Source organism: Phaenicophaeus curvirostris, unplaced genomic scaffold, assembly GCF_032191515.1.
Source record: "Phaenicophaeus curvirostris isolate KB17595 unplaced genomic scaffold, BPBGC_Pcur_1.0 scaffold_241, whole genome shotgun sequence".
Lineage (NCBI taxonomy): Eukaryota > Metazoa > Chordata > Aves > Cuculiformes > Cuculidae > Phaenicophaeus > Phaenicophaeus curvirostris.
Window position 1 is genome coordinate 102,552 of NW_027206856.1, and position 25,465 is coordinate 128,016.

General features: G+C 55.1%; 1 protein-coding gene across 1 annotated transcript in view; it reads right to left on the reverse strand.

The window, feature by feature from the left end:
• LOC138734796 (voltage-dependent L-type calcium channel subunit alpha-1F-like) overlaps positions 1-24,917 on the reverse strand; it is a 69,786-nt gene extending 44,869 nt beyond the window's left edge. The window contains exons 1-18 of the mRNA XM_069882608.1: positions 24,857-24,917; positions 22,581-22,839; positions 21,198-21,303; positions 19,949-20,088; positions 19,730-19,872; positions 19,493-19,645; positions 14,793-14,989; positions 12,539-12,642; positions 11,510-11,652; positions 9,841-9,924; positions 9,138-9,225; positions 7,451-7,477; positions 7,152-7,312; positions 5,746-5,971; positions 4,248-4,455; positions 1,755-1,875; positions 976-1,054; positions 379-433 (exon numbers count right to left, since the gene is read on the reverse strand). Coding sequence (XP_069738709.1) covers positions 379-433; positions 976-1,054; positions 1,755-1,875; positions 4,248-4,455; positions 5,746-5,971; positions 7,152-7,312; positions 7,451-7,477; positions 9,138-9,225; positions 9,841-9,924; positions 11,510-11,652; positions 12,539-12,642; positions 14,793-14,989; positions 19,493-19,645; positions 19,730-19,872; positions 19,949-20,088; positions 21,198-21,303; positions 22,581-22,839; positions 24,857-24,884 — 2,322 coding nt within the window. The 5' untranslated portion in view covers positions 24,885-24,917. The remainder of the gene's footprint in view (positions 1-378; positions 434-975; positions 1,055-1,754; positions 1,876-4,247; positions 4,456-5,745; positions 5,972-7,151; positions 7,313-7,450; positions 7,478-9,137; positions 9,226-9,840; positions 9,925-11,509; positions 11,653-12,538; positions 12,643-14,792; positions 14,990-19,492; positions 19,646-19,729; positions 19,873-19,948; positions 20,089-21,197; positions 21,304-22,580; positions 22,840-24,856) is intronic.
• Between the last annotated feature and the right edge of the window lie 548 nt (positions 24,918-25,465).

A 25,465-nucleotide genomic window follows, 5' to 3' on the forward strand; every position in this document is an offset into this window, starting at 1 on the left:
GGGTAAAAAGGGGGAAAAAGGGGGGAAAGGGGGGGAAAAGGGGAAAAAGGGGGGAAAAGGAGATAAAAAGGGGGGAAAAGGGGGGAAAATGGGGGTAAAAAGGGAGGAAAAGGGGGTAAAAAGGGAGGAAAAGGGGAAAAAGGGGGTAAAAAGGGGTTAAAGGGGGTGAAAAGGGGGAAAAGGGGGAAAAGGGGGTGAAAAGGGGGGAAAAGGGAGAAAAAGTGGATAAAAGGGGGTGGAAAAGGGGGTAAAAGGTGGAAAAGGGGTAAAAAGGGAGTAAAAGTGGATAAAAGGGGTAAAAAGGGAGGAAAGGGGGGGAAATGGGGTAAAAAGGGGGTTCAGGGGGTAAAAAAGGGGGTTCAGGGACCCCTCCCTCACCTTGACCTTCACGTCCTCGCTCCCCGTTTCGGGTTCGGCCTCCTCGGCCTTTTCTCTGGATTTTGAGGGAGGGAAGGAAAAAATGAGGTTCAGGAGACCCCAAAAGGGAGCAGGAGACCCCAAAAAGGACCAGGACACCCCAAAAGGGACCAGGAGACCCCAAAAAGGGAGCAGGAGACCCCGAAAGGGATGAGGAGACCCCAAAATGGACCCAGGAGACCCCAAAAATGACCCAGGAGACCCCAAAAGGACCCAGGGGACCCCAAAAGGGACCAGGAGACCCCAAAAGGACCCAGGAGACCCCAAAAGGGATGAGGAGACCCCAAAAGGGACCAGGAGACCCCAAAAAGTGACCAGGAGACACCAAAAAGGGATGAGGGGACCACAAAAAGGACCCAGGGGACCCCAAAAGGACCCAGGAGACCCCAAAAGGGATGAGGAGACCCCAAAAAGGGATGAGGGGACCCCAAAAGGGAGCAGGGGACCCCAAGAAGGACCCAGGGGACCCCAGAAGGAACCAGGGGACCCCAAAAAGGGATGAGGGGACCCCAAGAAGGACCCAGGGGACCCCAAAAGGACCCAGGGGACCCCCCTCACTTCTTGCTGCCCCCCCCGATGCTGTCGCCGTCCGCCAGGTTGTCGACCGCGATGGCCAGGAAGACGTTGAGGAGGATGTCTGGGAAACCAGTGCTCCCAGTTACCTCCCAGGCCCTCCCAGTTCACCCACGGCCTGTTTCCAGTCGTTCCCAGTGCTCCCAGTCCCCCCCAGTTTGCCTGGGAGCCATTCCCAGTCGTTCCCAGTGCTCCCAGTTCCACTGTGAGCCATTCCCAGTCCCTCCCAGTTCCTCTGTGAGCCATTCCCAGTCCCTCCCAGTCCCCCATGATCCATTCCCAGTGCTCCCAGTCCCCCTGTGATCCATTCCCAGTGCTCCCAGTCCCTCATGATCCATTCCCAGTCCCTCCCAGTCCCCCATGATCCATTCCCAGTCCCTCCCAGTCCCCCTGTGACCCATTCCCAGTGCTCCCAGTCCCTCCCAGTTCCCCTGTGACCCATTCCCAGTCCCTCCCAGTCCCCCATGATCCATTCCCAGTCCCTCCCAGTTCCCCTGTTCTCCATTCCCAGTGCTCCCAGTCCCTCCCAGTCCCCCTGTTCTCCATTCCCAGTGCTCCCAGTCCCTCCCAGTCCCCCTGTTCTCCATTCCCAGTGCTCCCAGTCCCTCCCAGTTCCCCTGTTCTCCATTCCCAGTGCTCCCAGTTCCCCTGTTCTCCATTCCCAGTGGCTCCCAGTCCCTCCCAGTGCTCCCAGTCCCTCCCAGCCCCCCTGTTCTCCATTCCCAGTGGCTCCCAGTGGCTCCCAGTGGCTCCCAGTAGCTCACAGTTCCCGCAGATGAAGAGGATAACGAAGTAGACGCAGACGAGCATCCCCGGGAAGACGGGGCCCCCGTAGGCCATGATCCCGTCGTACATCACCGCGTTCCAGTCCTCGCCCGTCAGGATCTGGGGGGACACGGGGCACCCCCAAACCTCAGCCCCCCCCCAGGGCTCCCAGTCCAACCCCCCAGGGCTCCCAGTTCATCATCGCGGCTATAGGAGAGCGAGGGGACTCGTTTTGGGGTCCCCCCCGTGGATTTTGGGGTCCCCCGAGAGGTTTTAGGGGTCCCCCATGAGTTCTGGGGTCCCCCCATAGGGTTTCCTCATGGATTTTGGGGTCCCTCATGAGTTTTAGGGTCCCCTATGGGGTCTCCCCATGGATTTTGGGGTCCCCTGTGAGTTCTGGGGTCCCCATAGAGGTTCTGGGGTCCCCCCTACGGGGTCTCCCCATGGATTTTGGGGTCCCCTATGTGTTCTGGGGTCCCCCCATAGGGTTTCCTCATGGATTTTGGGGTCCCTCATGAGTTTTAGGGTCCCCTATGGGGTCTCCCCATGGATTTTGGGGTCCCCTATGTGTTCTGGGGTCCCCATAGAGGTTCTGGGGTCCCCCCCATGGGGTCTCCCCATGGATTTTGGGGTCCCCTATGAGTTCTGGGGTCCCCATAGAGGTTCTGGGGTCCCCCCTATGGGGTCTCCCCATGGATTTTGGGGTCCCCTATGTGTTCTGGGGTCCCCATAGAGGTTCTGGGGTCCCCCCCATGGGGTCTCCCCATGGATTTTGGGGTCCCCTATGAGTTCTGGGGTCCCCATAGAGGTTCTAGGGTCCCCTATGGGGCCTCCCCATGGATTTTGGGGTCCCCCCTTTGGATTTTGGGGTCCACCTAGAGGTTCTGGGGTCCCCATAGAGGTTCTGGGGTCCCCCCTATGGGGTCTCCCTGTGGATTTTGGGGTCCCCTGTGAGTTCTGGGGTCCCCATAGAGGTTCTGGGGTCCCCCCATAGGGTCTCCCCGTGGATTTTGGGGTCCCCCCTTTGGATTTTGGGGTCCACCTAGAGGTTCTGGGGTCCCCATAGAGGTTCTGGGGTCCCCCCTATGGGGTCTCCTCATTAATTTTGGGGTCTCTCCATGGATTTTGGGGTCCCCCTAGAGGTTTTAGGGTCTCCTAGAGGTTCTGGGGTCCCTCATGGGTTTGGAAACCCCTCTATGACCTTCAGGATCTTGAAGACCCTCATGAGTTTGAGGTTCTTCACGTGGATTTTGGGTTCTTCACATGGATTTGAGGTTCTTCACGTGGATTTTTGGGGTCCCCCCATGGATTTTGGGGTCCCCTCTGGGTTTCCAGGTCCCTCACGGCTTTGGAAGCTCCTCTATGACCTTCAAGATCTTGAAGACCCTCATGAGTTTGAGGTTCTTCATGTGGATTTTGGGTTCTTAACATGGATTTTGGGTTCTTCACGTGGATTTTGGGTTCCTCACATGGATTTTGGGGTCTCTCCATGGATTTTGGGGTCCCCCTAGAGGTTTTAGGGTCTCCTAGAGGTTCTGGAGTCCCTCATGGGTTTGGAAGCCCCTCTATGACCTTCAGGATCTTGAAGACCCTCAGGGATTTGAGGTTCTTCACGTGGATTTTGGGTTCTTCACATGGATTTGAGGTTCTTCACACAAATTTTAGGGTCTCCCCATGGATTTTGGGGTCCCCCTAGAGGTTTTAGGGTCCCCTAGAGGTTCTGGGGTCCCTCATGGGATTGGAAACCCCTCTATGACCTCCAGGATCTTGAAGACCCTCATGAGTTTGAGGTTCTTCACATGGATTTTGGGTTCTTCACATGGATTTTGGGTTCTTCCCATGGATTTTTGGGGTCCCCCCATGGATTTTGGGGTCCCCTCTGGGTTTCCAGGTCCCTCACGGCTTTGGAAGCCCCTCTATGACCTTCAAGATCTTGAAGACCCTCATGAGTTTGAGGTTCTTCACGTGGATTTTGGGTTCCTCACATGGATTTTGAGTTCTTAACATGCATTTTGGGTTCTTCACACAAATTTTAGGGTCTCTCCATGGATTTTGGGGTCCCCCTAGAGGTTTTAGGGTCCCCTAGAGGTTCTGGGGTCCCTCATGGGTTTGGAAGCCCCTCTATGACCTTCAGGATCTTGAAGACCCTCAGGAGTTTGAGGTTCTTCACGTGGATTTTGGGTTCTTAACATGGATTTTGAGTTCTTAACCTGGATTTTGGGTTCTTCACACAAATTTTAGGGTCTCCCCATGGATTTTGGGGTCCCCCTAGAGGTTTTAGGGTCCCCTAGAGGTTCTGGGGTCCCTCATGGGTTTGGAAGCCCCTCTATGACCTTCAGGATCTTGAAGACCCTCATGAGTTTGAGGTTCTTCACGTGGATTTTGGGTTCTTAACGTGGATTTTGAGGTCTCCCCATGGATTTTTGAGGTCTCCCCATGGACTTCTGGGGTCTCCCCGTGGATTTTGGGGCCCCCCAGGAGCCGGGGGTCACCTGGAAGACGGTGAGGAGGGCCTGGGGGAAGGTGTCGAAGGTGCTTCTCTTGGTTTGGGTCTCGTCGAAGCTGAAGCGGCCGCCGAAGAGCTGCATCCCCAGCAGCGCGAAGATGATGATGAAGAGGAAGAGCAGGAGCAGCAGGGACGCGATGGACTTCATGGAGTTCAACAAGGAGCCCACCAGGTTGCTGAGAGACGCCCAGTGCCTGCGGGACACCAGGAGGACACGGAGAAGGTGGAGAGGACCTTCAGGAGCTGGCGGGGCCTTAGATGGAGCTGGTGGGACGTTAGATGGAGCTGGTGGGACCTTAGATGGAGCTGGTGGGACCTTAGATGGAGCTGGTGGGATGTTAGGTGGAGCTGGTGGGGCCTTAGATGGAGCTGGTGGGGCCTTAGATGGAGCTGGTGGGGCCTTGGATGGAGCTGGTTGGAAGATGGTTCTATAGAGTCAATGGGACCTTGGATGGAGCTGGTGGGACCTTGGATGGAGCTGGTGGGACCTTAGGTGGAGCTGGTGGGGCCTTAGATGGAGCTGGTGGGACCTTGGATGGAGCTGGTGGGGCCTTAGATGGAGCTGGTGGGACCTTGGATGGAGCTGGTGGGGCCTTAGATGGAGCTGGTGGGGCCTTAGAGCTGGTGGGACCTTAGATGGAGCTGGTGGGACCTTAGATGGAGCTGGTGGGGCCTTAGAGCTGGTAGGACCTTAGATGGAGCTGGTGGGACCTTAGATGGAGCTGGTGGGATGTTAGGTGGAGCTGGTGGGACCTTAGGTGGAGCTGGGATGGATGGAGCTGGTGGGGCCTTAGATGGAGCTGGTGGGACCTTAGATGGAGCTGGTGGGGCCTTAGATGGAGCTGGTGGGACCTTGGATGGAGCTGGTGGGACCTTGGATGGAGCTGGTGGGACCTTGGATGGAGCTGGTTGGAAGATGGTTCTATAGAGTCAATGGGACCTTGGATGGAGCTGGTGGGACCTTGGATGGAGCTGGTGGGACCTTGGATGGAGCTGGTTGGAAGATGGTTCTATAGAGTCAATGGGACCTTGGATGGAGCTGGTGGGGCCTTGGATGGAGCTGGTGGGGCCTTGGATGGAGCTGGTGGGGCCTTGGATGGAGCTGGTGGGACCTTGGATGGAGCTGGTGGGACCTTAGATGGAGCTGGTGGGACCTTGGATGGAGCTGGTGGGACCTTAGATGGAGCTGGTGGGACCTTGGATGGAGCTGGTGGGACCTTAGGTGGAGCTGGTTGGAAGATGGTTCTATAGAGTCAATGGGACCTTGGATGGAGCTGGTGGGGCCTTAGATGGAGCTGGTGGGGCCTTGGATGGAGCTGGTGGGACATTAGATGGAGCTGGTGGGACCTTGGATGGAGCTGGTGGGGCCTTAGATGGAGCTGGTGGGACCTTAGATGGAGCTGGTGGGACCTTAGGTGGAGCTGGGATGGCTGGAGCTGGTGGGACACGGCTTGGAGGACCTCTTTGAGGTCCAAGCCCCTGACCTGGTGACCTTGAAGACGCGCAGGAGGCGGACGCAGCGCAGGACGGAGATGCCCAGGGGCTCCATGGCTCCGCGCTCCACCAGGGCCGTCTCCAGGACGCCGCCGCACACCACGAAGCAGTCGAAGCGGTTGAAGAAGCTGGAGAAGTAGGTGGTGGGACCCAGGGCGTACATCTTGAGGAGCATCTCGGCCGCGAAGAGCGACAGGAGAGCCTTGTTGGCGTAAGCTGCGAGGTGGGAACCCGTACGGACGTCAAGCTTCAGGTTTGAAGATTGAACTCCATAATTTGAAGGTTTTGGAGCTCGATCTCCATCATCTGAAGGTTTTTGGAGCTCAACCTCCACAATTTGAAGGTTTTGGAGCTCGACCTCCATCATCTGAAGGTTTTTGGAGCTCAACCTCCACAATTTGAAGGTTTTGGAGCTCGACCTCCACAATTTGAAGGTTTTGGAGCTCAACCTCCACAATTTGAAGGTTTTTGGAGCTCAACCTCCACAATTTGAAGGTTTTTGGAGCTCAACCTCCACAATTTGAAGGTTTTGGAGCTCGAACTCCACAATTTGAAGGTTTTGGAGCTCGAACTCCACAATTTGAAGGTTTTGGGGCTCAACCTCCACAATTTGAAGGTTTTTGGAGCTCAACCTCCACAATTTGAAGGTTTTTGGAGCTCAACCTCCACAATTTGAAGGTTTTTGGGGCTCAACCTCCATCATTTGAAGGTTTTGGAGCTCGATCTCCATCATCTGAAGGTTTTTGGAGCTCGAACTCCACAATTTGAAGGTTTTGGAGCTCAACCTCCACAATTTGAAGGTTTTGGAGCTCGACCTCCACAATTTGAAGGTTTTTGGAGCTCAACCTCCACAATTTGAAGGTTTTTGGAGCTCGAACTCCACAATTTGAAGGTTTTTGGAGCTCAACCTCCACAATTTGAAGATTTTGGAGCTCAACCTCCACAATTTGAAGGTTTTGGAGCTCGACCTCCACAATTTGAAGGTTTTTGGAGCTCAACCTCCACAATTTGAAGGTTTTTGGAGCTCAATCTCCACAGTTTGAAGGTTTTTGGAGCTCGAACTCCACAATTTGAAGGTTTTTGGAGCTCAACCTCCACAATTTGAAGGTTTTTGGAGCTCAACCTCCACAATTTGAAGGTTTTTGGAGCTCAACCTCCACAATTTGAAGGTTTTGGAGCTCGATCTCCATCATCTGAAGGTTTTTGGAGCTCAACCTCCACAATTTGAAGGTTTTGGAGCTCGATCTCCATCATCTGAAGGTTTTTGGAGCTCAACCTCCACCATTTGAAGGTTTTGGAGCTCAACCTCCACAATTTGAAGGTTTTGGAGCTCAACCTCCACAATTTGAAGGTTTTGGAGCTCGAACTCCACAATTTGAAGGTTTCGGGGTCCCACCTTGGGTCTGGGTCAACCACAGGGGTTGCCCGTGGTGCTCGGAGGCGATGGTCAAGGTGTTGAGGAAGACGAGGAGGAGGACAGTCCAGTAGAAGGAGACGGATTTGACGGCTCCGCGGCACCGACGGCGCCACAGACGGTTCAGGCGGCGAAGGCGGCGCCTGAGGGGGCAGATTTGGGGGTTCAGAGACCCCCCCGTGAGCTTCTAGGAGGTCCCAGAAGCTTCTAGGACATCTCAAGAGGTTCTAGGAGGCCCCATCAGGTTCGAGTCCCCGATCCTTCTCTTCTCCCTCGCTCACCAGAATTTGGTCTTGGTGATTTTGCCCCTGGGGAGGGAGAGAAACAGAGTCACCCCCAAAATTTAGGGGGGAAAAAGGGGGTGAGGGGGGGTTTGGGGGGCTGAGGGGGGAGTCGAGGGGGGCTGTGGGGGGTTATTGGGGTTCTAGGGTGATTTTGGGGGGCTGAGGGGGGATTCAAGGGGGGCTGAGGGGGGTTATTGGGGTTCTAGGGTGATTTTGGGGGGCTGAGGGGGGATTCGAGGGGGGCTGTGGGGGTTATTGGGGTTCTAGGGTGATTTTGGGGGGCTGAGGGGGGATTCGAGGGGGGCTGTGGGGGTTATCGAGGGGCTGAGGGGGTTATTGGGGTTCTAGGGTGATTTTGGGGGGCTGAGGGGGGATTCGAGGGGGGCTGTGGGGGTTATTGGGGGGCTGAGAGGGGTTATTGGGGTTCTAGGGTGATTTTGGGGGGCTGAGGGGGGATTCGAGGGGGGCTGTGGGGGTTATCGAGGGGCTGAGGGGGGTTATTGGGGTTCTAGGGTGATTTTGGGGGGCTGAGGGGGGATTCGAGGGGGGCTGTGGGGGGTTATTGGGGTTCTAGGGTGATTTTGGGGGGCTGAGGGGGGATTTGAGGGGGGCTGTGGGGGTTATCGAGGGGCTGAGAGGGGTTATTGGGGTTCTAGGGTGATTTTGGGGGGCTGAGGGGGGATTCGAGGGGGGCTGTGGGGGTTATCAGGGGGCTGAGGGGGGTTATTGGGGTTCTAGGGTGATTTTGGGGGGCTGAGGGGGGATTCGAGGGGGGCTGTGGGGGTTATCGAGGGGCTGAGGGGGGTTATTGGGGTTCTAGGGTGATTTTGGGGGGCTGAGGGGGGATTCGAGGGGGGCTGTGGGGGTTATCGAGGGGCTGAGGGGGTTATTGGGGTTCTAGGGTGATTTTGGGGGGCTGAGGGGGGATTCGAGGGGGGCTGTGGGGGTTATTGGGGGGCTGAGAGGGGTTATTGGGGTTCTAGGGTGATTTTGGGGGGCTGAGGGGGGATTCGAGGGGGGCTGTGGGGGTTATTGGGGGGCTGAGAGGGGTTATTGGGGTTCTAGGGTGATTTTGGGGGGCTGAGGGGGGATTCGAGGGGGGCTGTGGGGGTTATTGGGGGGCTGAGGGGGGGTTTGAGGTGCTGAAGGGCATTTTTGGGGTGCTCGGGGCATTTTTAGGGTGCTGAGGGGGGGTTTGGGGTGCTGAAGGGTGGTTTTGGGGCGCTGGGGCCAGTTTTAGGATGCTAGGGGTCAGTTTTGGGGTGCTGAGAGGTGATTTTGGGATGCTGCAAGGCTGGTTTTGGGGTGCTGGGAGGTGTTTTTGGGGTGCTATGGGGTTGATTAGGGTGCTGAGGGGGGTTATTAGGGTGCTGGGGGTGGTTTTGGGGTGCTGGGAGGTGTTTTTGGGGTGCTATGGGGTTGATTAGGGTGCTGAGGGGGGTTATTAGGGTGCAGAGAGGTGATTTTGGGGTGCCGGGGTGGGATTTTGGGGTGCTGGGGTGGGTTTTTGGGGTGCCGGGGTGGGTTTTTTGGGTGCTGGGGTTGGTTTTTGGGGTGCCGGGGTGGGTTTTGGGGGTGCCGGGGTTCATTTTTGGGGTGCCGGGGTGGGGTTCTGGGGTGCCGGGGTGGGTTTTTGGGGTGCCGGGGTGGGTTTTTGGGGTGCCGGGGTGGGTTTCTGGCTCACAGGCAGCGCTCGCAGGCCGTGGGCTGCGCCTCCTCCTCTCCCGCGGGCTCCGTGTTGACCGAGGTGGTTTCGCTGCCGGGCAGGCTGGCTGCGAACCCCAAAAAAAAGGGGGTGAGGGGGCAAAAAAGGGGGTGAGGGGGCAAAAAAGGGGGTGAGGGGGCAAAAAAACGGGGGTGAGGGGGCAAAAAAAGGGGGTGAGGGGGCAAAAAAGGGGGTGAGGGGGTGAAAAAGGGGGTGAGGGGGCAAAAAAGGGGGTGAGGGGGCAAAAAAACGGGGTGAGGGGGCAAAAAAAGGGGGTGAGGGGGCAAAAAAGGGGGTGAGGGGGTGAAAAAAGGGGGTGAGGGGGCAAAAAAGGGAGTGAGGAGGCAAAAAAAGGGGGTGAGGGGGTAAAAAAAGGGGGTGAGGGGGAAAAAAAGGGGTTGAGGGGGTAAAAAAAGGGGGTGAGGGGGCAAAAAAAGGGGGTGAGGGGGTGAAAAAAGGGGGTGAGGGGGCGAAAAAAGGGGGTGAGGGGGTAAAAAAGGGGGTTGGGGGGAAAAAAGGGGGTGAGGGGGGAAAAAAAGGGGGTGAAGGGGCAAAAAAAGGGGGTGAAGGGGCAAAAAAAGGGGGTGAGGGGGTAAAAAAAGGGGTGGGGCGGCAAAAAAAGGGGGTGAGGGGGCAAAAAAGGGGGTGGGGGCCCCCCAGAATGGAAGGAAGAGGCGTTCACCGTGGGTGTCGGTGGAGTGGCTGGTGTGGCGAAGCCACTTGAGGCGAGGTTTGCGCTTCCCCAGCAGCTCCTCAGGCGTCACGCCTGCGCGCGGAGAAAAAATATAAAAGTTTGAGAAATTTGGGGGAATTTTGAGGAAATTTGAGGAAATTTGAGGGATTTTGGAGGAAATTTGAGACATTTTGAGGGGTTTTTGAGGAAATTTGAGACGTTTTGAGGGATTTTGGAGGAAATTTGGAGGAAATTTGAGACATTTTGAAGAATTTGGGGGAATTTTTTAGGAAATTTGAGACATTTTGAAGAATTTGGGGGAATTTTTTAGGAAATATGAGACATTTTGAGGAATTTTTGACGAAATTTTGAGGAAATTTGAGACATTTTGAAGAATTTGGGGAATTTTAAGAAATTTGAGGCATTTTGAGGGGTTTTGGAGGAAATTTGGAGGAAATCTGAGACGTTTTGAGAGATTTTGGAGGAAATTTTGAGGAAATTTGAGACATTTTGAGGGATTTTGGAGGAAATTTGAGACGTTTTGAGGGATTTTGGAGGAAATTTGGAGGAAATTTGAGACATTGTGAGACATTTTGAAGAATTTGGGGAATTTTAAGAAATTCTGGGGAATTTTGAGACATTTTGAGGGGTTTTGGAGGAAATTTGGAGGAAATTTGAGACATTTTGAGGGGGTTTGGAGGAAATTTTGAGGAAATTTGAGACATTTTGAGGAATTTGGGGGAATTTTGAGACATTTTGAGACACTTTGAGAAAATTTTAAGACATTTTGAGGGGTTTTGGAGAAAATTTTTAGAAAATTTGAGACATTTTGAGGAGTTTTTGAGGGAATTTGAGACATTTTGAGGAATTTTTGAGGAAATTTTGAGGAATTTTGAGACATTCTGAGACATTTTGAGGAATTTTGAGAAATGCTGAGTAATTTTGAGGCATTTTGAGACATTTTGAGAAAATTTTAAGACATTTTGAGGGGTTTTGGAGGAAATTTTGAGGAAATTTGAGCCATTTTGAAGAATTTGGGGGAATTTTGAGAAATTTTGGGAGTTCTGAGGAATTTTGAGACGTTTTGAGACATTTTGAGGAATTTTGAGAAGTTTTGAGAAGTTTTGAGACATTCTGAGACATTTTGAGAAATGTTGAGTAATTTTGAGGCATTTTGAGAAAATTTTGAGACAATTTGAGGAATTTTGAGACATTTTTGAGGAATTTTGAGTAATTTTGAGGCATTTTGAGACATTTTGAGAAAATTCTGAGACATTTTGAGACATTTTTGAGGAACTTTTGAGGAATTTTGAGACATTTTGAGAAGTTTTGAGACATTCTGAGACATTTTGAGAAATGTTGAGTAATTTTGAGGCATTTTGAGACATTTTGAGAAAATTTTAAGACATTTTGAGGAATTATGAGACATTTTTGAGGAACTTTGAGGAATTTTGAGAAGTTTTGAGATCTTTTGAGGAATTTTGAGAAGTTTTGAGATATTTTGAGACATTTTGAGACATTTTGAGGAACTTCAAGGAATTCAGAGACATTATGAAAAAATTTGAAATTTTGGAAAATTTTGAAATTTTGAAAAATTTTGAAATTTTTTTAAAAAATTTGAAAATTTTTGAGGAATTTTGAGCCCCTTTTCCCGCCTCACGGTGCTTGTCGTGCTCGCCGTCCTCGTCGTCGCCCTCCAGGTCCTCGGCCTGCGTGATCCAATCCATGTAGCCTCGGAGATCCTCCTCCAGCTGCTGCTTCTCCCGCAGCTTCTGGAAGTCTCCGCGGGCTTTGGCCTTTTCCCTCTCCTTGGAAAATTCCCTTGGGAAAAGGGGGGTACACGCATCAGCCCCTCCACATGCTAAGGACACGCTAAGAACACGCTAAGGAGGTTTTGGGGTGCTGAGGGGGTGGTTTTGGGGTGCTGAGGGGTGTTATTAGTGTGCTGAGGGGGGTTTTGGGGTGCTGAGGGGGGTTATTGGGGTGCTGAGGGGGGTTATTGGGGTGCTAGGAGTGGTTTTGGGGTGCTAGGGGTGGTTTTTTGGGGTGCTGAGGGGGGTTATTAGGGTGCCGGGGGGTGGTTTTGGGGTGCTGAAGGGGGTTTTGGGGTCCTGAGATGAGTTATTGGGGTGCTGAGGGGGGTTATTGGGGTCCTAGGGGGATTTTGGGGTGCTGAGGGGGGTTATTGGGGTGCTGGGGGGGTAGTTAGAGGGGTGCTGAGGGGGGTTATTAGTGTGCTGAGGGGGGTTTTGGGGTGCTGAGAGGGGTTATTGGGGTGCTGAGGGGGGTTATTGGGGTGCTGAGGGGGGTTATTGGGGTCCTAGGGGGATTTTGGGGTGCTGAGGGGGGTTATTGGGGTGCTAGGGGAGGTTTTGGGGTGCTGAGGGGGGTTATTAGTGTGCTGAGGGGGGTTTTGGGGTGCTGAGGGGGGTTATTGGGGTGCTAGGGGAGGTTTTGGGGTGCTGAGGGGGGTTATTAGTGTGCTGAGGGGGGTTTTGGGGTGCTGAGAGGGGTTATTGGGGTGCTAGGAGTGGTTTTGGGGTGCTGAGGGGGGTTATTGGGGTGCTGAGGGGTCATTTTTGGGGTGCTATGGGGGTTATTGGGGTGCTGAGAGGGATTATTAGGGTGCCGGGGGTTGGTTTTGGGGTGCTGAGGGGGGTTTTTGGGGTGCTATGGGGGTTCTTAGGGTGCTGGGGGGGTCTCTCACCCGCTGAGCACCCCCAGCACAAGGTTGAGGACGAAGAAGGAGCCGAAGATAACGAGGCTAACGAAGTAAATCCAGGGGAGCTCGTGGCCCATGGCGTCCTGCATCTGGAACGGGGGATTTGGGGGGTCAGGGCTGATTTGAGGAGCTCAGAGCTGATTTTGGGGGGCTCAGGGCTGATTCTGAGGAGCTGAGAGCTGATTTTGGGGAGCTCAGGGCTGCGAGGGAGGATTTTGGGGAGCCGAGGGCTGCGAGGGAGGATTTTGGGGAGCTCGGGGCTGATTTTGGGGAGCTGAGGGCTGCGAGGGAGGATTTTGGGGAGCTCAGGGCTGATTTTGGGGGGCTCAGGGCTGATTTTGGGGAGCTGAGGGCTGTGAGGGAGGATTTTGGGGGGGTTCAGGGCTGATTTTGGGGAGCTCAGGGCTGCGAGGGAGGATTTTGGGGGGCTGAGGGCTGATTTTGGGGAGCTCAGGGCTGATTTTGGGGAGCTGAGGGTGGCGAGGGAGGATTTTGGGGAGCTCAGGGCTGATTTTGGGGAGCTCAGGGCTGCGAGGGAGGATTTTGGGGAGCTCAGAGCTGATTTTGGGGACCTGAGAGCTCATTTTGGGGAGCTGAGGGCTGCGAGGGAGGATTTTGGGGAGCTCAGGGCTGATTTTGGGGGGCTCAGGGCTGATTTTGGGGAGCTCAGAGCTGATTTGGGGGACCTGAGAGCTGATTTTGGGGAGCTGAGGGCTGCGAGGGAGGATTTTGGGGAGCTCAGGGCTGATTTTGGGGAGCTCAGAGCTGATTTGGGGGACCTGAGAGCTGATTTTGGGGAGCTGAGGGCTGCGAGGGAGGATTTTGGGGAGCTCAGGGCTGATTTTGGGGACCTGAGAGCTGATTTTGGGGAGCTGAGGGCTGCGAGGGAGGATTTTGGGGAGCTCAGGGCTGATTTTGGGGAGCTGAGGGCTGCGAGGGAGGATTTTTGGGGGCTGAGGGCTGATTTTGGGGAGCTCAGGGCTGATTTTGGGGAGCTGAGAGCTGATTTTGGGGGGCTCAGGGCTGATTCTGAGGAGCTGAGAGCTGATTTTGGGGAGCTCAGGGCTGCGAGGGAGGATTTTGGGGAGCCGAGGGCTGCGAGGGAGGATTTTGGGGGGGTTCAGGGCTGATTTTGGGGAGCTCATTGCTGCGAGGGAGGATTTTGGGGGGCTGAGGGCTGATTTTGGGGAGCTCAGGGCTGATTTTGGGGAGCTGAGGGTGGCGAGGGAGGATTTTGAGGAGCTCAGAGCTGATTTTGGGGACCTGAGAGCTGATTTTGGGGAGCTGAGGGCTGATTTTGGGGAGCTGAGGGCTGCGAGGGAGGATTTTTGGGAGCTGAGGGCTGATTTTGGGGGGCTGAGGGCTGCGAAGGAGGATTTTGGGGAGCTCGGAGCTGATTTTGGGGAGCTGAGAGCTGATTTTGGGGAGCTCAGGGCTGATTTTGGGGAGCTGAGGGCTGCGAGGGAGGATTTTGAGGAGCTCGGAGCTGATTTTGGGGAGCTGAGAGCTGATTTTGGGGAGCTCAGGGCTGATTTTGGGGAGCTGAGGGCTGCGAGGGAGGATTTTGAGGAGCTCAGGGCTGATTTTGGGGACCTGAGAGCTCATTTTGGGGAGCTCAGGGCTGATTTTGGGGAGCTGAGAGCTGATTTTGAGGAGCTCAGGGCTGATTTTGGGGAGCTGAGGGCTGCGATGGAGGATTTTGAGGAGCTCAATGCTGATTTTGGGGTGCTCAGGGCTTATTTTGGGGAGCCGAGGGCTGCGAGGGAGGATTTTGGGGAGCTCGAGGCTGATTTTGGGGAGCTGAGGGCTGCGAGGGAGGATTTTGGGGAGCTCAGGGCTGATTTTGGGGTGCTCAGGGCTTATTTTGGGGAGCCGAGGGCTGCGAGGGAGGATTTTGGGGAGCTCGAGGCTGATTTTGGGGAGCTGAGGGCTGCGAGGGAGGATTTTGGGGAGCTCAGGGCTGATTTTGGGGGGCTCAGGGCTGATTTTGGGGGGCTCAGGGCTGCGAGGGAGGATTTTGAGGAGCTCAGGGCTGATTTTGGGGAGCTCAGGGCTGATTTTGGGGGGCTCAGGGCTGCGAGGGAGGATTTTGGGGACCTCAGGGCTGATTTTGGGGAGCTCAGGGAGGATTTTGGGGAGCTCAGGGCTGTGAGGGAGGATTTTGGGGCGCCGAGGGCTGCGAGGGAGGATTCGGGGGCGCTCGGGGGAGCCGGGGGGCAGGGAGTTTCGGGGTGCTGACCCAGTAGAGGACGTCGGTCCAGCCCTCCATGGTGATGCACTGGAAGACGGTGAGCATGGCGAAGAAGAAGTTGTCGAAGTTGGTGATGCCCCCGTTGGGGCCTTCCCAGCGGCCCCGACACTCCGTGTTGTTCTGCAGGCACGCGCGGCCGTGGCCGGAGAAGGCGCACGGAGAGGGGTCGTCCTCGGATTCCAGGTCTGGGGAAAAAAAAGGGGGGGGAACCCCCAAAAAATGGGGTTTAGTGGGGGTCAACAGCCTCAAAATGGGGTTTGTTGGAGGGAAATGGACCCAAAATGGGGTTTATTGGAGGGAAACGGACCCAAAATGGGGTTTATTGGAGGGAAACGGACCCAAAATGGGGTTTGTCGGAGGGAAATGGACCCAAAATGGGGTTTGTTGGAGGGAAACGGACCCAAAATGGGGTTTGTTGGAGGGAAATAGACCCAAAATGGGGTTTGTTGGAGGGAAATAGACCCAAAATGGGGTTTATTGGAGGGAAATGGACCCAAAATGGGGTTTGTTGGAGGGAAACGGACCCAAAATGGGGTTTGTTGGAGGGAAATGGACCCAAAATGGGGTTTATTGGAGGGAAATGGACCCAAAATGGGGTTTATTGGAGGGAAATGGACCCAAAATGGGGTTTGTTGGAGGGAAACAGCCCCAAAATGGGGTTTATTGGAGGGAAACGGCCCCAAAATGGGGTTTATTGGAGGGAAATGGACCCAAAATGGGGTTTATTGGAGGGAAACGGCCCCAAAATGGGGTTTATTGGAGGGAAACGGACCCAAAATGGGGTTTATTGGAGGGAAATGGACCCAAAATGGGGTTTGTTGGAGGGAAATGGACCCAAAATGGGGTTTGTTGGAGGGAAATGGACCCAAAATGGGGTTTGTTGGAGGGAAATGGACCCAAAATGGGGTTTGTTGGAGGGAAACGGACCCAAAATGGGGTTTATTGGAGGGAAATGGACCCAAAATGGGATTTATTGGAGGGAAATAGACCCAAAATGGGGTTTATTGGAGGGAAACGGACCCAAAATGGGGTTTATTGGAGGGAAACGGACCCAAAATGGGGTTTGTTGGAGGGAAACGGACCCAAAATGGGGTTTATTGGAGGGAAACGGACCCAAAATGGGGTTTATTGGAGGGAAATGGACCCAAAATGGGGTTTATTGGAGGGAAACAGCCCCAAAATGGGGTTTATTGGAGGGAAATGGACCCAAAATGGGGTTTATTGGAGGGAAATGGACCCAAAATGAGGTTTATTGGAGGGAAATAGACCCAAAATGGGGTTTATTGGAGGGAAACGGACCCAAAATGGGGTTTATTGGAGGGAAACAGACCCAAAATGGGGTTTAGTGGAGGGAAATGGACCCAAAATGGGGTTTATTGGAGGGAAATAGACCCAAAATGGGGTTTATTGGAGGGAAATGGACCCAGAATGGGGTTTATTGGAGGGAAATGGACCCAAAATGGGGTTTAGTGGAGGGAAATGGACCCAAAATGGGGTTTATTGGAGGGAAATGGACCCAAAATGGGGTTTAGTGGAGGGAAATGGACCCAAAATGGGGTTTATTGGAGGGAAATGGACCCAAAATGGGGTTTATTGGAGGGAAATGGACCCAAAATGGGGTTTATTGGAGGGAAATGGACCCAGAATGGGGTTTATTGGAGGGAAATGGACCCAAAATGGGGTTTATTGGAGGGAAATGGACCCAAAATGGGGTTTATTGGAGGGAAATGGACCCAAAATGGGGTTTAGTGGAGGGAAATGGACCCAAAATGGGGTTTATTGGAGGGAAATGGACCCAAAATGGGGTTTATTGGAGGGAAATGGACCCAAAATGGGGTTTATTGGAGGGAAACGGACCCAAAATGGGGTTTATTGGAGGGAAACGGACCCAAAATGGGGTTTATTGGAGGGAAATGGACCCAAAATGGGGTTTATTGGAGGGAAATAGACCCAAAATGGGGTTTATTGGAGGGAAACAGCCCCAAAATGGGGTTTATTGGAGGGAAACGGACCCAGAATGGGGTTTATTGGAGGGAAATGGACCCAAAATGGGGTTTATTGGAGGGAAATGGACCCAAAATGGGGTTTATTGGAGGGAAATGGACCCAAAATGGGGTTTAGTGGAGGGAAATGGACCCAAAATGGGGTTTAGTGGAGGGAAATGGACCCAAAATGGGGTTTATTGGAGGGAAATGGACCCAAAATGGGGTTTATTGGAGGGAAATAGACCCAAAATGGGGTTTAGTGGAGGGAAATGGACCCAAAATGGGGTTTATTGGAGGGAAATGGACCCAAAATGGGGTTTATTGGAGGGAAATGGACCCAAAATGGGGTTTATTGGAGGGAAATGGACCCAAAATGGGGTTTATTGGAGGGAAACGGACCCAAAATGGGGTTTATTGGAGGGAAACGGACCCAAAATGGGCTTTATTGGAGGGAAACGGACCCAAAATGGGGTTTGTTGGAGGGAAACGGACCCAAAATGGGCTTTATTGGAGGGAAATGGACCCAAAATGGGGTTTATTGGAGGGAAACGGACCCAAAATGGGGTTTATTGGAGGGAAACGGACCCAAAATGGGGTTTATTGGAGGGAAACGGACCCAAAATGGGGTTTATTGGAGGGAAATAGACCCAAAATGGGGTTTATTGGAGGGAAATGGACCCAAAATGGGGTTTATTGGAGGGAAATGGACCCAAAATGGGGTTTAGTGGAGGGAAATGGACCCAAAATGGGGTTTATTGGAGGGAAATGGACCCAAAATGGGGTTTATTGGAGGGAAATGGACCCAAAATGGGGTTTATTGGAGGGAAATAGACCCAGCATGGGGTTTATTGGAGGGAAACGGACCCAAAATGGGGTTTATTGGAGGGAAACGGACCCAAAATGGGGTTTATTGGAGGGAAATGGACCCAAAATGGGGTTTATTGGAGGGAAATGGACCCAAAATGGGGTTTATTGGAGGGAAATGGACCCAAAATGGGGTTTATTGGAGGGAAATGGACCCAAAATGGGGTTTATTGGAGGGAAATGGACCCAAAATGGGGTTTATTGGAGGGAAATGGACCCAAAATGGGGTTTAGTGGAGGGAAATGGACCCAAAATGGGGTTTAGTGGAGGGAAATGGACCCAAAATGGGGTTTAGTGGAGGGAAATGGACCCAAAATGGGGTTTATTGGGCGTCAGTACCCCTAAAATGGAGTTTGAGGGGGGGTTTGCAGCTCTGATATGGGGTTTGAGGTGATCCGCAGCCCCAAAATGGGGTTTATTAGGAGCCAGTACCCCCAAAACTGGGTTTGAGGGGGGGGCTGAGGCCTGAAAATGGAGTTTGAGGGGGGCCTGAGGGCTCAAAATGGGGTTAGAGTGGGGTCTGAGGCCTCAAAATGGAGTTTGAGGGGGGCCTGAGGCCCCAAAATGGGGTTAGAGCAGGGTCTGAGGCCTCAAAATGGAGTTTGAGGGGGGCTGAGGCCTCAAAATGGGGTTTGCGGGGGGTCTGAGGCCCCAAAATGGAGTTTGAGGGGGGTCTGAGGCCCCAAAATGGAGTTTGCGGGGGCCTGACGCCCCAAAATGGGGTTAGAGGGGGGCCTGAGGCCCCAAAATGGAGTTTGAGGGTGGCCTGAGGCCCCAAAATGAGGTTAGAGCGGGGTCTGAGGCCCCAAAATGGAGTTTGAGGGTGGCCTTAGGCCTCAAAATGGAGTTTGAGGAGGGTCTGAGGCCTCAAAATGGGGTTAGAGGGTGGTCTGAGGCCCCAAAATAGGGTTAGAGGGAGGTCTGAGGCCTCAAAATGGGGTTTGACGGTGGTCTGAGGTCCCAAAATGGAGTTTGAGGGCGGGCTGAGGCCTCAAAATGGAGTTTGAGGGGGGCCTGAGGCCTCAAAATGGGGTTAGAGGGGGATCTGAGGCCCCAAAATGGAGTTTGAGGGGAGCCTGAGGCCTCAAAATGGAGTTTGAGGGGGGCCTGAGGCCCCAAAATGGAGTTTGAGGGCGGGCTGAGGCCTCAAAATGGAGTTTGAGGGGGGCCTGAGGCCTCAAAATGGGGTTAGAGGGGGATCTGAGGCCCCAAAATGGGGTTAGAGCGGGGTCTGAGGCCCCAAAATGGAGTTTGAGGGTGGCCTGAGGCCCCAAAATGGGGTTAGAGGGGGATCTGAGGCCCCAAAATGGGGTTAGAGCGGGGTCTGAGGCCCCAAAATGGAGTTTGAGGGTGGCCTGAGGCCCCAAAATGGGGTTAGAGCGGGGTCTGAGGCCCCAAAATGGAGTTTGAGGGCGGCCTGAGGCCTCAAAATGGAGTTTGAGGAGGGTCTGAGGCCTCAAAATGGGGTTAGAGGGGGGTCTGAGGCCTCAAAACGGGGTTAGAGGGGGGTCTGAGGCCCCAAAATTGTGTTAGAGGGGGGTCTGAGGCCTCAAAATGGAGTTTGAGGGAGGTCTGAGGCCTCAAAATGGAGTTTGAGGGGGGCCTGAGGCCCCAAAATTGTGTTAGAGGGGGTCTGAGGCCCCAAAATGGAGTTTGAGGAGGGTCTGAGGCCCCAAAACGGGGTTTGAGGGTGGGCTGAGGCCCCAAAATGGGGTTTGAGGGTGGGCTGAGGCCGCATTTTGTGGTTTGAGGGAGGTGTGAGGCCCCAAAATGGGTTTTGAGGTGGCTCCGTGCCCTGAAAATGGCCTCAGGTGCCCCCCGCGGGCTCGCGCTCCTCACCGGACCCGACGAAGAAGCAGGTTTTGTGCATGCGGCCGATGAAGAGCTCGAGGCCGATGATGGCGTAGATGATGATGACGAAGAGGACGAGCAGGGCGATGTGCAGCAGCGGCACCATGGCCTTCATGATGGAGTTGAGGACAATGTGAAGGCCTCGAGGAGACGAAAAAAAGATAAACGGAGGCGGGAGGTGGGTAAATAAATAAAATTCGAAGCGGGTCCTGGCTAAAATCTCACTGGGGACGCCGGAGACGAGGCGGAGAGGCCGGAGAACGCGGAAAGCGCGAAGGGCTTTGACGTCGAAGCCTCCAGGTTTTCCGCTCATGTGATGGGCCTCGCCGGGTTTGTGGGAAACCTGCTCCAGGATGACGCTGAAAAGGCTGCGAAACGAGATTTATTTTTGTTTTTAGGGGTTTTTTTTTGAGCCTTCGAGGTTCCTCGAGGAGGATCTCGCACCCCACGATGACGATGACGAAGTCGAGGAGGTTCCAGCCGTTGCGGATGTAGGCGCTGGGGTGCAGGACCAGCCCGTACGCGATGATTTTGAGGAACGTCTCCACCGTGAAGATGATGAGGAAGACGTATTCCACTTGCTCCTGGGGGGGGAGGAAGAAAAATGGGGGGTGAGGGGGGGGCCGGAACGTCCCATCCCAGGGATGGTGGAAGTTGGGACCCCCCCACCCTTCCCAGGGCCCCCCAGTAGCGATCAGGATCCTTCCCAGGGCCCCCCAGTAGCGATTGGGATCCTTCCCAGCGCCCCCAAGTGCCATTCAGGACCCTTCCCAGTGTCCCCCAGTAGGATATGTGACCCCCACCCTCTTCCCAGTGTCCCCCAGTAGGAACTGGGACCCATTCCTGCCCTTCCCAGTGCCTCCCAGTAGGATACGGGACCCTCACCCTCTTCCCAGTGTCCCCCAGTAGCAATCGGGACCCTTCCCAGTGTCCCCCAGTAGGATATGGGACCCCCACTCCCTCCCCAGTGTCCCCCAGTAGCAATTGGGACCCTTCCCAGTGTCACCAATAGGATATGGAACTCTTCCCAGTATCCCCCAGTGCCATTTGGGACCCTTCCCAGTGTCCCCAAGTCACATATGGGACCCCCACTCCCTCCCCAGTGTCCCCCAGTAGCAATCAGGACCCTTCCCAGTGTCCCCAGTGCCATTTGGGACCCTTCCCAGTGTCCCCCAGTTGGATATGGGACCCCCACCCCCTCCCCAGTGTCCCCCAGTAGCAATCAGGACCCTTCCCAGTGTCCCCCAGTGCCATTTGGGACCCTTCCCAGTGTCCCCCAGTCGGATATGGGACCCCCACCCCCTCCCAGTATCCCCCAGTGTCCCCTTTTCCCAAGCCCCAGTTCCCAGGGCGGTTAAGCCGGGATTAACACCCGCCCCCCAGGGGCCTAAGCGGCTTACGGCATCGACACACGCGTGTGCGAAGAGGAACACGCGTGTGCGAAGAGGCACACGCTCCACACGCCTCAAGAAACACGAGAAGACCCCCCCCCAAAAAAAAAAATAACTCCCCCTACCCCCCTTATCCCCCCATTTCCATCCCTACGGAGACGGGGGTCGCGGGGTGGGATCCCCACATTATCCGTGGCCTCGTTATCTCTTAACGAGCTAACGCGGTGCCAGATGGAGCCAGGGAAAGTGGAGGGGGGTGCCCCCCCTTTTTTTTTTGGGGGGGGGGGGTGGGATTTGCTTACTAGGTTGTGGTTGGAAGCGTTGGAATCGTCCTCGGGGAAGGGGATGTAAACTCCGAGGGCCACGCAGTTGGCGAAGATGGTGGCGAGGATGAGGATGTCGAAGGGCCTGGAGGGAAAAAAAGGGGGTGAGACCCCCCCTAAATCTTTGTGCCCCCCCCAAAATCCTCACAAACACGCATTAAACCCCCCTCGATGCTAAAATTTGTGGGTTTTACCCCAAAAAAACCCACTTGACGATGCTGAGGGCGGCCTGGGAGGCAAAAAAAGGGGGTCAGTCCCCCCTAAATCTTCACACACACATAAATAACCCCCCTCGATGCTAAAATTTATGGGTTTTACCCCAAAAAACCCGCTCGACGATGCTGAGGGCGGCCTGGGAGGCAAAAAAAAGGGGGTCAGCCCCCCTAAATCTTTGTGCCCCCCCTAAATCTTCAGAAACACACATTAAACCCCCCTCAATGCTAAAATTTGTGGGTTTTACCCCAAAAAAACCTGCTCAATGATGCTGAGGGCGGCCTGGGAGGCAAAAAAAGGGGGTCAGCCCCCCCTAAATCTTCACACACACATAAATAACCCCCCTCGATGCTAAAATTTGTGGGTTTTACCCCAAAAAAACCAACTTGACAATGCTGATGGTGGCCTGGGAGGCAAAAAAAGGGGGTCAGCCCCCCCTAAATCTTCACACACACATAAATAATCCCCCTCGATGCCAAAATTTGTGGGTTTTACCCCAAAAAACCCGCTTGACGATGCTGAGGGCGGCCTGGGAGGCAAAAAAAGGGGGTCAGCCCCCCCTAAATCTTCACACACACATAAATAATCCCCCTCGATGCTAAAATTTGTGGGTTTTACCCCAAAAAACCCGCTCGACGATGCTGAGGGCGGCCTGGGAGGCAAAAAAAGGGGGTCAGCCCCCCCTAAACCTTCACACACACATAAATAACCCCCCTCGATGCTAAAATTTGTGGGTTTTACCCCAAAAAACCCGCTCGACGATGCTGATGGCGGCCTGGGAGGCAAAAAAAGGGGGCCAGCCCCCTCTAAATCTTCACACACACATAAATAACCCCCCTCGATGCTAAAATTTGTGGGTTTTACCCCCAAAAACCCACTTGACGATGCTGATGGTGGCCTGGGAGGCAAAGAAAGGGGGTCAGCCCCCCCTAAATCTTTGTGCCCACCCCTAAATCTTCACAAACACGCATTAAACCCCCCTCGATGCTAAAATTTGTGGGTTTTACCCCAAAAAACCAACTTGATGATGCTGATGGTGGCCTGGGAGGCAAAAAAAGGAGGGTCAGCCCCCCCTAAATCTTCACAAAAACATAAATAACCCCCCTCGATGCTAAAATTTGAGGGTTTTACCCCAAACCCCCCACTCACTTCCACTCGACGATGCTGATGGCGGCGCGGCGGATGGGGTTGTTGAGGCGGAGGCAGAAAAGGGCGCGGGGGGAGCGATGGACGCCCCCCCCGGCCCCCTGCCCCTTGTGTTTGGGGTGCGGGGGTCTCCGCTGGCGCTGCCCGGGGGGGGTTCCCCCCTCTCCTCCTCCTCCTCCGGGGGGGCCCCCGCTTTCGCTCCCTGACCAGCCCAAGGGCTGCCCCATGGCTTGGGCCAAGGATGGCAGCGCTTTGGGGGGGCCTGAGGTGGGGAGATAGGGGTCAAAGATAGACACCCCCCCCAAAAAAACCTTCCTGGACACCCCCCCTCACGAAGGGTTCTTACACTCGGACTCTACAGACACGCAGGGACCCCCCCAGACTCCCACATCCCATAGAATGGGGACCCCCCATTCCCTCAGGGACCCCCCCCATTCCCTCAGAGACCCCCCCATTCCCTCAGAGACCCCCCCAGAACTCCCACATCCCATAGAATGGGGAACCCCATTCCCTCAGGTGCCCCCCCCAGTCCCTCAGGGGCCCCCTATAACCTCAGGGACCCCCTATTCCCTCAGGGACCCCCCCAAACTCCCACATCCCATAGAACGGGGACCCCTCGTTCCCTCAGGTGCCCCCCCATTCCCTCAAAGACCTCCTGAACGCCCCCTAGGGCCCCCCCCATTCCCTCAGTCCCCCCCCCCCATTCCCTCAGGGACCCCCCCCCCCATTCCCTCAAAGACCTCCTGAACGCCCCTAGGGACCCCCCCATTCCCTCAGGTGACCCCCCCATAACCTCAGGGATCCCCCTAAACCTCCCCTAGGGCCCCCCCCATTCCCTCAGCCCCCCCCCTCCCATTCCCTCAGGGACCCCCCGTTCACTCAAAGACCCCCTGAGCCCCCCCTAGGGACCCCCCCATTCCCTCAGGGATCCCCCCCATTCCCTCAAGGACCCCCCCCATTCCCTCAGGGACCCCCCTAAACCTCCCCTAGGGACACCCCCATTCCCTCAGGGACCCTCCCAGTTCCCTCAGGGACCCCCCTATTCTCTCAGGAACCCCCTGAACCCCCTCTAGGGACCCCCCCATTCCCTCAGGGGTCCCCCCATTCCCTCAAGGACCCCCCTGATCCCCCCCTAGGGTCCCTCCCCATTCCCTCAGGTGCCCCCCATAACCTCAGGGAACCCCCCCATTCCCTCAGGGACCCCCCATTTCACTGGGGACCCCCCCATTCCCTCAGGGACCCCCAGAACTCCCACATCCCATAGAACAGGGACCCCCCATTCCCTCAGGTGCCCCCCATAACCTCAGGGACCCCCCCCCATTCCCTCAGGGACCCCCCCCCATTCCCTCAGGGCCCCCCCATTTCACTGGGGACCCCCCCATTCCCTCAGGGACCCCCAGAACTCCCACATCCAATAGAACAGGGACCCCCCATTCCCTCAAGTGCCCCCCCATAACTTCACAAACCCCCCCCCATTCCCTCAGGGACCCCCAGAACTCCCACATCCCATAGAACAGGGACCCCCTATTCCCTCAGGGCCCCCCCATTTCACTGGGGACCCCCCCATTCCCTCAGGGACCCCCAGAACTCCCACATCCAATAGAACAGGGACCCCCCATTCCCTCAAGTGCCCCCCCATAACTTCACAGACCCCCCCCCATTCCCTCAGGGACACCCAGAACTCCCACATCCCATAGAACAGGGCCCCCCTATTCCCTCAGGGCCCCCCCATTTCACTGGGGTCCCCCCCATTCCCTCAGGGACCCCCAGAACTCCCACATCCCATACCCAGAACTCCCACATCCCATAGAACAGGGACCCCCCATTCCCTCAGGTGCCCCCCATAACCTCAGGGACCCCCCCCATTCCCTCAGGGACCCCCAGAACTCCCACATCCCATAGAAGAGGGACCCCCCCCCATTCCCTCAGGGCCCCCCCATTTCACTGGGGTCCCCCCCATTCCCTCAGGGACCCCCAGAACTCCCACATCCCATAGAACAGGGACCCCCCATTCCCTCAGGGCCCCCCCATAACTTCACAGACCCCCCCCCCCATTCCCTCAGGGACCCCCAGAACTCCCACATCCCATAGAACAGGGACCCCCCATTCCCTCAAGTGCCCCCCATAACTTCACAGACCCCCCCCATTCCCTCAGGGACCCCCAGAACTCCCACATCCCATAGAACAGGGCCCCCCTATTCCCTCAGGGCCCCCCCATTTCACTGGGGACCCCCTTTGACCCCCCACTTGTCCCCCAGGACCCCCCCCTTGGCGCTCACCCTCTCCGTTCTCCTCCGACTCCGACATGGTGAGGGGTCTCCGAGGGGCTGATTCCGCAGCTCTGGGGGTACCTGTAAGGTTTTTTTTGGGGGGTGGGGGGTAGGATTTTAGGGGTGTCTTGTAGAATTGGGGTGTCGGGGGGGGTGTTCCAGGTGGTCCGAGGGTGTTTCAAAGGGATTTGTTGGCATTTGAGAACATTTAGGGGTCGTAGAGGGGGATTTGAGAGGGTGGGGGGGTATTTTGGGGGGATCTGGGATATTTCGGGGGGATCTGGGGATATTTAGGGGGAGTTGGGGTATTTAGGGGGTATTTAGGGGGGAATTGGGGGTATTTAGGGGAAGTGGGGGGTATTTAGGGAGCGTTGGGGGTATTTAGGGGGGATTCAGAGTTATTTAGAGGGGAATTGGGGTGTTCAGGGGGAATTGGGGTGTTTAGGGGGGAATTGGAGGGGAATTGGGGGTATTTAGGGGGAGTTGGGGGTATTTAGGGGGAATCAGGGTTATTTAGAGGGGAATTGGGGTGTTCAGGGGGGAATTGGGGTGTTCAGGGGCGTATTTAGAGGGGAATTGGGGTATTTAGAGGGGAATTGGGGTATTCAGAGAGGAGTG